A 15,495-nucleotide genomic window follows, 5' to 3' on the forward strand; every position below is an offset into this window, starting at 1 on the left:
TGTTACTTGGGTTTTGTGGGACAATTAAAAACTCTTACATTATGTTTGAATAAACATTAGTAAAAGAAAAGAAAAAGAAAGTAAAGTAAAAGAAAGAAAAGGTTGTTTAAAAAAAAGTAAAAGATATATGTACAATTTATTTGTATAGCTAAAATTAATAAAAGGAAAGAAAATAAAAGAATCCTAATAATGGTAAATAGTGAAAAGGGCAAGAAATGATTTGTTATATTATTTTTTTCGATAATAATCTTTGATAATTTTTGTTTTTATTATAATATTTACATATTTATGTTAACGTATTTCATGTTTTCATTTTTTCTTTATTTCTTCATAAAAATAGTTATTAATGAAATTTATGAAAGTTATAAAAATAAGAGAAAAAAATTAAAAACAATAAATTTATTGGTAACTAATGTTTTGTATTCTCAATTTAATTTTAAAATTTAAAATTATGCACTTTTAATTTTAAAAAATTAATAAAGATATAATAATCATTTTATATTTTAAAAATTTTATTCTTTTCTTTTCCCTTCCTTTTTCCCTAATTTGGGGAAATTAAAAAAATAAAAAAAGTTGAAAAAAACCAAAGGAAGCCAAGCATACTTTTAATTTCTTTATTTTTATTTATGTCATATACAAACAAGAAAAAAAATTCTTCATTTTTTTTTGTTTCCTTTCCATTCCATTCCTTTCTCTCTTCTCACCTTAATCCCAACATGCTATTAAATTTAAAATATTTTTGAATTTTACCTATAGAATGAAAAAAATGTTTTAATATTTAAAATATTTTCATTTTGATCTAAAAATAAAAAATAAAGTTATATATATTTTTTTAATTTGATTTGTCTATGTTTCTAAAAAAAGAAAAAAAGAAAGAAAAAGAAAAAAAATTAATTTTAAACATTAAAAAAAATAAAATTATTTTTATTAAAATTATAAGATAACATGCAATCAATTAACACGTATTATTAACTTATGAATTTAGACTCTAAATTTGTATACTACAAATTTATTTTTTTATAAAACTTTAAATTCATTTTAAATATTTGTTTAATTTTTTTTAATAATCAATCACATCTTAAAAAAAAATTAATGACGACTCATTATTTTGATTTTTATTGAAAATGATAAAATGCCTTTAAACCCCAATTTTCAAAATTTTTCCATTCGTCCATTTTTCGGGTCATTCACTCCTGGATCCGAGATGTTGCGACATCATTGATCATTTGCACTCACAAATACTATGACTAATAAACATTACTTATTCCACAAGCATCCGCAACTTATCCGGTAAATTTCCCAGAAATGGAAAACATTTTCCATTTGTTGGATACATAAAAAATTTCAGTACATTGCAATTGTAGTAACATCCTTTGCACAAACAAAACATTGTTTTTTTTTTCTTTTTCGTCAAAATGTCATCTATAATGTAAGGAGAAATCTGGGAAAGGTAACTGTACCATATGATATGATGTAAATTGATTTTGCATAGTTAAAACGAATGGGCACAAGAAGAAAATGAACCTGCTAATACAAAACTCAAAGAACTTTAAACCTTGAGGGCATCCAACTACTTTCGGCAGCGAAATCTGCCAAAAGCTCAAATATAGCTGTTGATCCCTATTATTTAAGGTGGCAAGAAGAACCTAAAGACCCGAGAAGATAACAAATTGTCAGTTTACCACAAAAGGAAAAAAGCATCTACAAAAAAAATCCAGTTTTATTGATAAAAAATTGCTCACCTAAACGTTTGGAGTAGATCTAGGAATCCTTGTGAAGCTTTTCCACACATGTTCCTATGCAACATTTTGCTAAAAGGCAAAAACATGGCAAGCGCTATTGGTTTTGTCTACTACTAATTTACGCGAAGCATAGTGGATAATTGGTCATGATTTCTGAGATGCAGGAACGGTTTCACTCAACAATGAACCTAATTGAAGCATAAGAGGATATACAGGGCTGAACTCCTTGTCCCCTCTAGCCCTAACATTTGCCGCATAATCATCCAGAGTTGCCTTGATTCCTTTCCAGATCTGATCTTCCCCTTGAGAATCCAGCCACAATGAATATTGCAAATGCGTAAGCTTGTTTCTCTGGAGTGGCGATTGCAATTCTTCAGGGCCTCGGGAATAAAGATGGTGCAGTATGACACTTGGAGGTAAATCTTGAAGAAGAGGAGATGCTCCTAGTTGAGATGTTTCCAAGAAGATAAGCGGTCGGAAAGCTCGAAGTGCTCGGTATGGTGCACCAAGTTGTTCTACAGGGAACAAATTTTGGCCCACAGCTAATTCCAGCTCAGCCATATCTCTGGCCATTCTCAACTTGCCTGATTCTGAAAGAGGCCTAACAAGAGAAGCATGCCTGATAAAGAGGATCAAAACCCGTGAAGCCATGCTCCTAGCAAGCCTTGTGCATATGGTTTCTGTTCCTGCAGTTGTAGAATTAGCTGAAGATGGCAGCAGCTTAGATAGGAACTCACTACGAAAGTGAAGAATGCACTTCTGCAACTCCTCCATGTAAGGGGAAGCATTGTTGTCCATAGCAGCATCCACACCAAGGGCAGAAAAGTTCTGGTCATGGATTTGCAAGATGCAAGACTCGAGCCGATCAATCATTGCTTGGAACAAGGATGTTACAGAGTCACAAGCAACACCATATATTGCACCAAGTGAAGGTGACAATACATCTGCAGCAATAGTTGGAAGCCCTGAGATCATAGAAGTTATTCGTGTATGAATTTCTTGTAGATGCTGACATAATGCAAAATTCTTGACCTGAGCTGGAGTAGCAGGACCAGATACTTGGCGTGCTTCAGGACCAGTCGATATCTGCCAGTATAACAAAATTAACACACTTGTCATGATCAGGCACATGCATGAAGATACTAAAAGTATGTGAAAATTATGTACTGTATGACACAGACACACAGTTGTACTATTTGATATACTACTAGAAGATTTGGGAAGAGTTTCTAGGGTTTTGAGAAAAGGAATCCTTCACAAACTGAACAATGAGATTAAACCTATTATTAACAAACAGATCAAGTCCATGATTAGATCAAATGCAGGGTTAGTAAATGCTCAAGGATTATTATGCACTAATGCCACTTAGAGCCTAGGACATTCGCCCAAACAAATTAAACCACAAAACAATGCATTATATTTGCAAGACAAAAAAAAGTGACACAGTCAGAAAAGCTGAATGGACAGAGTAATTGTTAAAACCAGTTAGATTCAATAGATGAATCATTGTATGCGCTAAATATATGTCTCAAAATTTTAGGAATAATAATATAGAACAACATTGTAACTTTAGTGAAATGTGTTTATATGATGATACAAAATTCAAACATCATCACATTTGGTTATATTGTGAATTGGACAATGATATTCTACAAAACATGCATTATGATCACACTAGGACCCAATTTCCCAAATATACCAAAAACTTACAATGATAAAGCCAACTATTAACAACAAGCTTTTAGTCATAAACCCACACACACAAACATAGCAGATTTAGGAAAGCCAATGTGGCAGTTACCTCCTTGGTCCTCCCCTACACTGATCCAAAATCAGGAATAGAAATTGGCGTCTAATCCACCTGTGTCTCCATCAGCCACAGGGATCCAATTTTTTTTTTCAGAAAATTATTGTACTTTTCTTCCATAGAGAAAACATGAATAACAAATTCTATCAAACTGATCAATTTTCATTCAGTGAAAAAGAAAGGGAAATTTTACCCAAAATTTTCAAGTGACAAGAGGCAAATCTCAGTCAGGAATTTCAAGAAAATTTAAGAAGCCTGTACCTTGCTTCTTACTATCTTCCTTGTTACACTAACTTGACACTACTATCATCCTGACCATCAAGAAAATTTAAGAAAACTACTATCATCCTTGTTACAGTAACTTGTTCCTTGCTTCTTACTAGAAGGAGATTTTCCCTAAGGTCCAACTTCTACTTTTTGATATCAGGCATAGCTTTTAAAAGATGTAAGGAGTCCCATCATGTGTTTCCCCTTCTACTTTGCTCCCTGCCTTTCTATCTCTCTTCCCTTCTCTCTATTCTCCTATTTCCCATCTATCCCCTCTCTTTCTTGAATACTCTGTATTCTTTCTCTTAAAACATTTTTATTTTTCCACATTTTTCCTTTATCAGACCCAATGAAGGTCAAGCATTATAAATCATAATATGTTAACAAATTTCCCAATATCACCCTTTACTTTTTTGTTCTTTTTTTTTTCCACTTTTTCTTTTTTCAGTTTCTGCTTAATGGGTATGGCCAATTGAGAAATATTTGTCAATGATTGCATGTGTGATAATTGCATTGAAGTGGGTTTATTTAGGTTAAATCAACATCAGTTACAAATCTAGAAAATTAGCATTCTACTTTACAATTTATGAAAGAATATTTATGAATATTTTTCAAATTTCAAAATATTTAAATTTAATGAAGATTATTTTGATTTTGCTAATTAGACATAAAGAATTTTTTAGTAGTTCTCAGTTGAATAGGCATTTGAATGTTCATTTTGCATACAAATGCTCTTCCAACCCCCCACCTCTCTTCCCAGGCCACACTTATTGATAAAAAGGTTCCATTTACTGTGTGTATTACTTCAAAGCATCCATCAAACAATTAAGACTATCCTGAATTTCACCTTTATTGAGGCAATAATTACAGGCTAACAAGATACTAATCATACCTCAATAATAACAATACTAATGAGATAAATTTTATTACAAATTTAAGTCAGATGATACTCTCAAACACAGCACAAGCTACATTTGAATATGTAGATATTCTATTCCGTAAGAAGAAAATTTTATAGCATGGAGATACCTGATATTCAGCTCGTTCTGCAATCAGAAGCAAAACCTTGCTTATTTCGCGCAGCACAAGAAGAGTCAATCGAGCATCCAACTGAACAGCTTCTAACTCTTCCTGAATGCGTGAAAGAATTCTAGAGATCTGTTCTTTGGAGGGAACGCTACCACGGCTGGAGACTGGAAAAACAGAATTAACTAGATCTGAAAGCCGGCTTAAGCAGCTAGCTAAGAAAGCCATCTGGAATGTTTCAATAGCTGCAACCATTTGATCTTTACCCTCTGAAGTGATTGCTGATAAGACGCCCTTGACATCAGTGTCACGGGAAATTCTTTCAAGAAGGTTTTCCATCATAGAGAATAGTTTTGGATACCCATTTGTGAATATCTCTTTGACGAAACTTGATGCAGTAAAAGCAGACTTCATTTGGGTAGCAAAAGCCTTAACAAGTGCTTCCCAGACTCGATCTGTTAGCATGAGGTCACCCTCCTGAACCAAGCAGCATCAATAATAGTCAAACAAAGGAACAGCATTTTCAATTCATAATAGGCCAATTCAATTACAAATAGAATTACCAATACAAAAAGAAATGGTGTTACCTTAATGACTTCATCAAGCAGCAAGACATGCGTAAAAGGGTCTTTCTTCTTGGACAAAACCCTCTGCAAGTGCCAAATCGCAACCATAATAGAATGCAACTGATCCATACAACTCCCCATCCTCTGCCACAACGCCTCCCTTGCCTTCCCACTTCCCCCAATCTGTGGCGTTCCAGTCCCTCTAATGCCTCCAGGACCAAATCCTCCAACTCCACCACCGGCTGAAATCGTCTTCATATCCAACGCCAAACTCACACTCTTCACACCCATTCCCTTGTACTTATTCACCAGATGCTCCACCGTCCCTCTCAACTCCCCAAGATTGTAAAACACTTGCAACCCAGTTCCCACTTCAGCCTGATTCAACCCTTCCATTCCCCTTTCCAAAACTTTCATAGCTTCGCTCCTTAACCTACCCCCTATCTCTCTGACCGCATTAAGTTCCTCATCAACCATATCAAGACCACCAAGATCATATTCCTCGCACAAGGTCAAGATATCATTATGCAACTGAGCAGCCTTAGCAAGATCCAACTTATCAGGCTCTACTTCTGCAGAAGCCATAAGGTCCCGTAGCTTTTTCGACAGGCGGATGGCACGTATGGAGTGGGAGAGAAGCTCGGAAGTCCGATGTAAATTCGAGAGGTGGACTGTTTTAGAGAGAATTGAAGTATGCGGTTCGGAGAGCTCAGATCGGACACGACGAAGGGAAGACTGAAGAGAAGAAATTGAGGATCTGAGAGTGGAGAGGGAAAGCTCAGCGTTGTTAAGAGAAGATAATTGAGTGAGGAGAAGAGGGTGGTTGGAAAGAACGTGGGAACGGAGTTGGGAATCGAGTTGGCGGATGGCTTGGAGAAGGTGTTCGGCAATGGAAGCAGGGGATCCGGAGGAAAGGGCAGCGGAGGAAAAGGAAATGGAAGAAAAGGACGGGGAGAGGAAAGGGGAAAGGATTGGGTCTTTGGCAAAAGAGTCAAGGAGTGAAGATGGCGGCGGAGGAGGAGATGCGGCGGTGGGAGAAGAAGATGGGTTTTTGAAAGTGGAGAGACGGTGGAGAGGGGAGGAGGAGGAAGTGGAGGTAGGGGATCTTTGGACTGCAGTTTGAGAAGCCATTGTTTGGGTTTTTGGATGTTGGATTGAAATCGAAACAGATATTGAAATGAACCACAATTTTTTAAATCAGAAATCCAAATCTTTCCTTTTTTTTTTTTTTAAGTTCGTCGCAGTTTGGGAACCATAAACTACGGGTCTATAGCCGAAGGGATGAAGCGGGGAGGAAACAAGGCAGTAGCAGTACAAAACGGCGCCGTTTCTTTCTTGAATACAGAGGGGCAAAGAGCTACACAAATTTTGGATTGTAGGATTTTTTTTCTATTTAAATATTTGGAAATGCTAGTAATAAAAAAAAGATAAATTTATTTGTTATCTCTATATCATTTATAATTAGCTGGAATACTTATTTTCAAGAAATCGTTAGAGCAAGTTTTATTTTTCTTTATAAGAAAAAATATATATGCTACCAATGCTAATTAAATGATAATATTTTATGAATAAACCTGATTTAAACTAAATTTTGTAATGCTTGTGTTCACTGTTACCATTAAAAACCATATATAAACGAATCGTTCCAAGTTCTTAGAACAAAATAGGTGATTGCAAAAGATATTTATCAATCTTTTCCAAAATCAGAAAATTTAACTAGGTTAAATTTATTTTAAAAAAAATAAAAATAAGCTACCATTTAATTTTTAAATCATGGGTACACTGATTGCAATTTTTTTAAAAAAAAGGTAATTTAAAAATAAAAGTTAAAAAATATAATTACAAATATTAAAATTTAAATCCATACTGCATTTATGTTACAGACGCAGATTCGTTTATGTATGTGCATGTATCCCTATAACATGATTTGCTTACAATGAACAATCAGTATTAACAGAGAAGGGACAGAATTTAAGTTGTTCAATTAAACTACTGACCCTATCTAGTTCTCTATTTTGCTAGGAAAACAATTTCTAGTCTGATGAAAGCCTAACCAGGATAGTCGATCAGCAATGAAAACTAAAATACTCCGAGAGCTCCATCCGGCTATTTCAACTCCTTTACAGCGGCAGGAGCTTTTTCTGGATGCAAAATGTTGTGGTTTTGAAGAAATGATGCGATAGAAGCCGGTAGGGTCCTCGTTAGCAATCCTTTTGATTCCATGATACCACAGAACAGAACCTTCCCTAATCCATCAAGCTCTGATTCATATTGTTCATAAGCAAAGAATGCGGTGAAGGCAAAAACCAAAGCTGCAGTACGGATGATTTCCAAAGTTAATACCAGGAATAAACCAAAAGAACTGCCCATTTATGGCAAATGTAAATTTTTAATCACCAATGCCAATAAGCACAGCGAAGGAATAAGACAGAACGAACTTGACGAAATAAAGAAAAACCGCAACCTGAAGAAGTCAAAAGTTCAATGAAATATGGAAGAAAAAGCTTGCACAGGTAAAGCAAAATCCACAAGAACTTAATATTATGCTCATAGTTGTGCATCGTATGGACTTATGTATAGCTTGTACAGTTAAAATCAATCAAAAAAATTTTGGATGTGCTTATTTCGCAAGTTTGCTTAAGTCAAAGTTCACATCAGATCCATATTGAGTTTTGGGCAAAGCTTATGCACCTGGATGCAAGAACTCAACTGAAACAATGAGGGTTTCAAGGGGAAACATATAATGAACAGTTCTAAGTTGGAGATTTCCTATTATACATGCTCTAGAATAAAAACTCATAATAATTGTAAATAAAACATTATAAAAATGCATGAAATTGTAAAAGAATTGCCATCAAAATACAAACCTTGAAAAACTTGCTCCAATCCTCCCCCTCGGCCAACAATCTGATGTTACGAACTCCTCTATTCCACATATATGCTATGGATCTGATTGAATTTTTCACGGAGGATGCTGGGATTTCAAAACAATACGAAGATATCCTTCGAACAGCAAAACCACATCTGTTGCAAAGGGCATCATATTTGAGACAGAGATGCATGTGCATATGTGCATGTGCGTGCGCTTGCACGGTTGTTTGAAAATTATATTTCAAAAAAATTACAAAATTCAACAGGTTACTGAAGGAAAAATAAAACTTGCAGATTCTGTAAGTCAATAATGGGAATGTAAACACTTTAGAGAGAAAAAAGAGTTAAGGTATTACAGGTGCTCTATACCTTGTAAACAACTAAATTGCTTTCGTTAATTGTTTGTGGAATCTAATACGCTAGTTTTACTGTATGGGAAAAAAGCCTAATTCAGCTATGTTGACAGAAGTGGCAAAAGTGAACCTAAGGAAACATGATAAGTATTTCAGAACATCTCTTTATCTATAAAAACTAAAGGAAAAACAACCTCCTTTGAAAACCCCATTCCCCCCATCTAATGACCCACAGAAAACTGGAGCATAAGCAAAAACAGGGGAATGCGACGGGAAGATAGATAATATAGATAAGAGCAAGAGGATATTAATCAAAAGAGTTTAGCATTGAACATGGACACTGGAAAAGAAAAGGGGGAATGACAACCGAGTTACTGCTTCAAATTCCAGATAGAATCAATGTGTAAAAATGGGCCAACTACAGAAAATTCAAGAAGCTGTAGGAAGGCCCAATGAAATGCTACAAAACAACCAAGGCATATAATTACCACCGTAACTAGCTGCAGAAGCTTGGCTGCAGACGAGGTAAAAGTTCTTCCACAGAGAAAGAACCAGTAAAATACCGAAGTCAGAGTAAGAAAGCATGTAAATGTTCTCTTTTCATCTCTCCATAGCAAGACATCTGCAACTGCATCAAATTAATTCAAGGTCATTATATAGCGAAAATTGCAATATCATGACTCTATCTACAGTAGCCTATTTGGAGGCATCCAAAGAAAAGATGCTACTCAAGAGCAATGTCTTAAGTCTTCATTTAGTGATCAATTGGTGCATCTTGTTCTGTGCCTTTATCTGATTGACAGTGTGCCATGAAATGTTGGCTTAGGCTTCAGTCTGAATCTGAAGTCAACATGGACCATATAGCCTGTCGGTTATAATTACAAACCAAAAATCCTTCACTTGCATTTGAAGAAAGAAAGAATCAAATTTCAACTATTCTTCCATTGTGCAATCTTGTGACGTAGCATGCATCAGAAAGCACCTGAACTTTGAAAATTAGGTATAAGAGTGGTGGTCAAAATAATAAGCAAAAGAAATAAACAGTTCCAAGATTAAAATCTACAAACAAATTGGTCATCTTCTCAATCATTGAAAGGATGCCACTTCAAATTAATTCTTTGGCAAAACATAAACTTCAGAATAATGCCTATGCCATGCTATTTTTGGAATTCTGCATAAAACCTCATATAATGGGATACCTATCCCGCTGCCTAGCAGCTTCTTTGCTTTGGATTGTTCATTAAAATTGCTGTATCTCAAAAAAAGATGAGTCTTTGGCTAAATGAGAGAATGATTCAACAGTTGACTTGATACCATCCTGTATTATCAATAACAAAAAACAAAAATGAACTTTCAGATAAAAAAATTGCAGTCTCCCTACTGGATATCGAAAAACTATTTTCATGTGATTGAAGTAATTGAGAATGCAAAAACAGTCAAACATTTCTATTTTCTGAATTCAATCAGCTAGGGCTTAAATCTAACATTAATTATGTCTTAAAGTAGGACAGATTTATATGAATGGCAAAAAGCATATTAGAGAATGAAAATAGTCTTTCTGCTTATCAAAAATAATGGGAAGGAAAAGGATAAAGACATGAGCAACAAAAGCAGTTATTTGATTCCACAAGAAAATCCTACTCCCAACAGCCATTTACTTTGCTTCAACTTCCTCCAGCTTTTAAATTTGTCAAAGCAGCCAGGATAACCAATTCTACCAAATCCCATTCATCCAATCATTTCCGTTCAAGGAAATAAGCAGAATTAACCTCACTCTATTTACCTTCCCATCAAAGATTGTCCATCTGTCCCTTACAATGGACATAATTTGGAATTTGAGCAAGAAAGCATTAGCATAGTTATCTATCTACATTACAGCTTGTCAGGAAACAAATAAATCAAACTCAAGAATGTTTAATTGACTGTACAAATCAACTGATGAGTTATAATCCAGTCGATGCTAGAAAAGGAGACAAGGAGTAGTGCTTCTAATCTATAAAGATTAATACTATGGCAATAAAATACCAATATATGAAAAAAAATTGAAAAACATAAAAGAAAGTGAAAGCAATAAGTACAATTTTTAGCTAGTCAACAGATAAGAAGTACTCTAGTTCCTTAAAAAGTCCTAAAATAAATCAAGAAAAACTATAGGCTAACAGAAGATCTGGAAAATATTCTATATAATATAGGGGTGCCTAAAGAAAGGATAGATGATGGGATATTCTATAGCAGAAAAGAATGTATTCACATACAAAGAAAGACAGCAGAAACTTACTTCTAGGGAGACAATAGGTGAGTATCCGAGATGCATTTGAGCTGCAGAGCAGTCAAAAGTTCCGGTACGTGAAGCTAGTTGCACAATGTAGTGAGGTGACGTGGAATATTTATGTATTCTGAAGCACAATTTGTCATGCATACATTAACAAAGCGAGAGAATAAAGGAAACCATCCAGGTAGGAACTTTTATGAATGGTCTGCAATGCAATTGACAACTCCAGTTAGGAGAAAAACATTAAAAGTCTTGCAAATTTAAAAAAGAAAAAGAAAAAGAAAAAGAAACAAAGGAAGAAAAATGGAATTTTTTGTGATTGCTTCAGCAGCCAATCAAGCAGAAAGACAAAATCACATAAATTGTCAACTAAATGAAAATGAGAATTCAAAGAAGGCAAACAGGATGATAAAACATCTAACAACAAATTTAGTATACCATAACAGTACGAATTCACTGCCAAACAAGAAAGAAAAACATTCCTACATTAATCCTTGTCACTAATGGTATTGCAAAATCCAGCAGCATTTTTTGCTGATGAATTGGCAATAAACAGCTAATTTCAAAATTAGAGGACCAAATATTAGCATCCAGATAAAGAATAACGGTTCACAACATAATCTCAGTTTCTTTGTTCCCTTCTCTGGTCCATCATTACCTCTTTTGGTTTGGGGAAGTGCAGGGGATTTAGGTGGCTATGCTGTGGCAACACTTGAATTTTACACTATCTGAACAACAGTCTTAGTAACGCAAGTAAATCTTGTTATACGTCACAATCATGTTAGTTTGATAAATCTACAGCATTGTAGTCTACTGTGAATCAGTATGATATAGCAGATTTTCACACATGAAAATCAGCACACTTTACCTTTGATACCCTAAGCCTTCAAGTATGAGTGACAAAAATTCCCAGAACATTACAGGCTTGAGATTTGTGATGAAAAAACCTACATATTGAGAACATCTCCCTTATACATTGATTCAATATAAATTAAAATATGAGAGAGCTTTCCATACATAACAACACTCTTAAGGAGTACCTTTCCAGCCACAGAGACTATCCGAGAATCTAGAGTTTCGGCTGCACATATATGAGCATGAGCAACATTCTCTGGATAGGTGAAGTCAGACATATTTTCACTACTTCCTGTAATAAACTGAAATGAGAAAACCTGTTACTATAAAAAGAATTAAATAGAAATATTTAATGTTCCATCATAACACAAAATAGACAGTTATTTTTCCAAAAATTGCAAGACAAATAGTAGAATTTTACAAGCAGACAACCACCTGCACATTTCTGAAAAGCATGAATAATCTAGGTAGCATAAATAACTATGGATCTTACATGAGATAAATCCAAACATGGAAAATTGGGGCTAAAAGTGAAGAGGTTCTTTTAGGTACATTGCTGTATTTCACATTAAGCCTATATTCTGATTATCAATGTAGAAATATCCAGTATAATATGATTGATAACATCAGGAAGCTTCCAAATAAATAAGATACTAGTAAAACTACAGCTCTACATAAATAAAGTGATGTTGAGAGCTGAGACAGTTCACAAACCTTTCCCAAACCAGATTTGGCGAGATTCACTAGCAAAGGCACGAACTGTGTGTCACCAGGTCCAAAGACATTGCTAGGGCGAAGTACACATGTTAGAAGACCATCAATATTGTTAGCTAACCTGATTAGTCCTTCTGCTTGAAACTTGAGGTCAATCAGCATATCCTGAAACTGTATTGGTGCATAAATAAACCAAAGGACAATTAGCAAACGACTAATGGTAACTCTAAATCCAAATCTGTTTCATCAGATTGCAGCAATAAGAAACATACTTTCCCCGGGCAAGCCAAGGCTTCATTACCATTTAGTATATCTTGTAAACCATCAAAAACAACATCTGCAGAACTGTTGTATACAAGTCGTCTAACTTTACATTCTTGACATGCATTAATGACATTTTTTGTACCTGAACATATTATTAACAAAAGAGTATCATTTTAAAAATATAGTATATAACTATAAATCTACAACATCAACAGATGGGAAAAAAGGACCCATCAAAAAGGGCAAAAGAAAGACCCATTACCTTGAATTATGACCATATAGCAATTATAGAAATCATGTGTGACTAAATCTGTCGGTTCCATGTAAAAAGCAACATCTGCACCTTTAGTTACTGCAAGAGGTGCATTGTCAATGGAGAGTCAATTTCTCAAACATTTTCAATGTTGCAAGGAAATTTAAAACTGAAAATGAGGCTAAAAATGTAACATACATGAATTCAATTTATGTTCTCTCCATCACAGTATACCGTTCAGTTTCTTACAAGGAGAATTCAGATGCTACTTTATTTTATCTAATTTTCTTGCAACAAAACAAAAACCAATACACTCCAGAAACCAAAACATTCCATAAGTCCATAAGTTCCTTGGTTAGTTTGTGAAGGGAAATAATAAACAAAAAGATTGATTGAACTCTAGCATTTTCACTTTTTCAGTTCTCACATTTTGTCAATGGTTTCTCAGGAACCAAATATCGGTATTGTAGACCTTAACTTTCCATTCTTTCCAGCTAAAACTAAACCCCTCAGGTAATATTAATCTCCAAGGAAATAAAAATCATTTCTAACATTTTACATTATTAATTCCTAAGAAAAAGAAAGTAAACACAAAAGGTCACCTTTTCAAAAACTCTTGCAAAAAATTAAAGTAGATTCAAACAAAAATGTTCATGCCAAACTCGATTCTCAGCTTAACAAACTTGAAATCACTCTAATTTTGAAAATATAAATAAATAGATAACTGATCAAGCTTTCTAACTTTCTTTGCTGCCATATCTCCAGTAAACAACATGCATATATACGAAATAATTATACGTAAAGAGGTATATATACGTATATTTATCGTATGTTTACGTTTATATATATATGAACAATTTAATGTATCGCGGACGTCGACGTGGCAAAAGGAGGCTTGACCAGAGCAGAGAGCATCGGAGAGGAGAGAGTCGGAAGCTGAGGAAGGATCGAGCTACAGCGAGTGAGAAGATGAATCGGCAACTCGGACGATCCAGCCTACCAATTGCAGCAGCCTGGTGACGAGCGATCTCCTTATGAATCCTCGGCCTCCAAGCACCACGCACGTCTTCGTCTCGCTCCAATCACCATACGCCACGTCATTCGCCGTTGTCGTCACCACCATGTTCTCTCCTCTTGCTTTGGCTTTTTTTCCCTTTTTGTGCGAGAATCGGGATCGTCAATGTTTCCGATTAGTGTGCGGATGACTATTATTCTTACGGGCGTTTTGAAATTAGGTGTTTCGCAGAGATACCTCTTTTTTTGGTAGAGAAGAAAAAAGTATACTAGAAAAATGGACCGTTGGGTTGGGGGGGGGGGGGGTTTCCAGGAATCGGTTGAGATGGGCCCACGGGATTCAGATACTTCGGCGCTTTCAGGTGAAAATTACGGCTCCCACAGTCCCACTAAGCTTCGTTCGTCTGTCTCCTAATATTTTTCTTCCCATTATTTGACGATGTATAATTTGTGAACATGTTTCATTTGTTGAGTAGCAAAATATTTTTACTTATAAGTAAAAAAATATTTTCAATATTACCTGTCTATCCCAAATTGTTTGGGTAGTACTAATTTTGAAGAAATTTTTTAAAAAATTTGATTTTAATATAATTAATATTAAAATTAAAATTTTTTATAAAATTAAACATTTTAATATAACAAATAAAATAATAAAAAATATAAAATTTAGATATTACAAAAACATAATTTTAAAATATTTTAAAAAACAAAAATAAATAGACAAAGAGTAATTATTACCTCTTGAGGTTATAATTACCTCTCACGACTCGTGTTTTGATTATTTCTCAATAATTATTAGTATTAGGCCCATTTGCATACAATCTTATCAGTAGGTCGATTGTCAATTGACTTTGTATCTATCGAGACTCAAACGAGATTTTGACGCATTGCTATTGATGGCAGTTGGCTACTGAATTTAAATGGATCTGGTCGTTAATTGCATCGGAGCTTTTAGTTTTTTATTTTTGTCTCAAAACTTTTTATATTAATTCAAAAATGCCTTGAACCATTTTTTTTTCATTTTAATTTATTATTATTATATAATAATTAATAAATAAAATTTATTATTATATAATAAAAAAATAATAAATAAATTTTATTTTGATTTTGATTATTACTTTTTAGTTATTTATTAACAAAACTATTATTTAAAATAATTTAATTAAATTTTAATTAAATATAATTTTATTCTAATACCCTTAATAGTTATTTTTTTTTCTCATTACAATTAATTCTATCACTACAACTATTTTTATATCTAAACATATATTTCGTCATTAATTTTAATTTTATTATTATAATAATAATTTTACTTTTATTATTATTTTCAATATCATTAAAATCAATTTTACCATCCATTCAAATAAAATCTTAAAAAGTATAAGTTTTATAAAAACCTAAACATTTTTTTATATTTTATTATTTTATGTTCTTTTATTTTATTTTATTTTTCTTTAAATGAAGTTGTTTATCCTTTAAAGTAAAAATAAA

The 15,495-nt window shown here is 33.8% G+C and overlaps 1 protein-coding gene and 1 pseudogene across 3 annotated transcripts; both read right to left on the minus strand.

Annotated features, from left to right (window-relative positions):
• Positions 1-1,446: 1,446 nt before the first annotated feature.
• On the minus strand, positions 1,447-6,650 carry LOC111279626 (conserved oligomeric Golgi complex subunit 5). 2 transcript variants are annotated; one of them, XR_002688936.2, is made up of 4 exons: positions 5,430-6,650; positions 4,846-5,319; positions 1,743-2,828; positions 1,447-1,646 (listed from the first exon to the last, which is right to left on the minus strand). XR_002688936.2 is itself a non-coding variant. In XM_022866592.2 (3 exons), the coding sequence occupies exons 1-3, from the start codon at positions 6,537-6,539 to the stop codon at positions 1,887-1,889; spliced, it is 2,526 nt and encodes an 841-aa protein (XP_022722327.1). In that variant the 5' UTR covers positions 6,540-6,650; the 3' UTR covers positions 1,703-1,886. The 2 variants fall into 2 exon arrangements, 1 of the variants encoding a protein (XP_022722327.1); XM_022866592.2 differs by lacking the exon at positions 1,447-1,646 and having other exon boundaries at positions 1,703-2,828.
• A 572-nt stretch (positions 6,651-7,222) lies between these two features.
• On the minus strand, positions 7,223-14,403 carry LOC111279431 (3beta-hydroxysteroid-dehydrogenase/decarboxylase-like; annotated as a pseudogene). Its single transcript, XR_016334655.1, has 11 exons — positions 13,828-14,403; positions 13,000-13,089; positions 12,746-12,879; positions 12,474-12,644; positions 11,773-12,061; positions 10,911-11,109; positions 9,832-9,950; positions 9,121-9,260; positions 8,276-8,617; positions 7,806-7,872; positions 7,223-7,720 (listed from the first exon to the last, which is right to left on the minus strand). The product of XR_016334655.1 is annotated as a 3beta-hydroxysteroid-dehydrogenase/decarboxylase-like (transcript).
• Between the last annotated feature and the right edge of the window lie 1,092 nt (positions 14,404-15,495).

The sequence above is a fragment of the Durio zibethinus genome, chromosome 27 (assembly GCF_047325235.1).
Source record: "Durio zibethinus cultivar Kanyao isolate XHJ-2024 chromosome 27, ASM4732523v1, whole genome shotgun sequence".
NCBI lineage: Eukaryota > Viridiplantae > Streptophyta > Magnoliopsida > Malvales > Malvaceae > Durio > Durio zibethinus.

Excerpts from the sequence above, each read along its gene's own strand:
- LOC111279626 (XM_022866592.2), bottom strand. The coding sequence starts at position 6,539 with ATGGCTTCTCAAACTGCAGTCCAAAGATCCCCTACCTCCACTTCCTCC. Across the intron at positions 5,320-5,429 it reads TGCTTGATGAAGTCATTAAG|GAGGGTGACCTCATGCTAAC; the intron begins GTAACACCATTT and ends TGCTTGGTTCAG. Across the intron at positions 2,829-4,845 it reads CAGAACGAGCTGAATATCAG|ATATCGACTGGTCCTGAAGC; the intron begins GTATCTCCATGC and ends TTATACTGGCAG.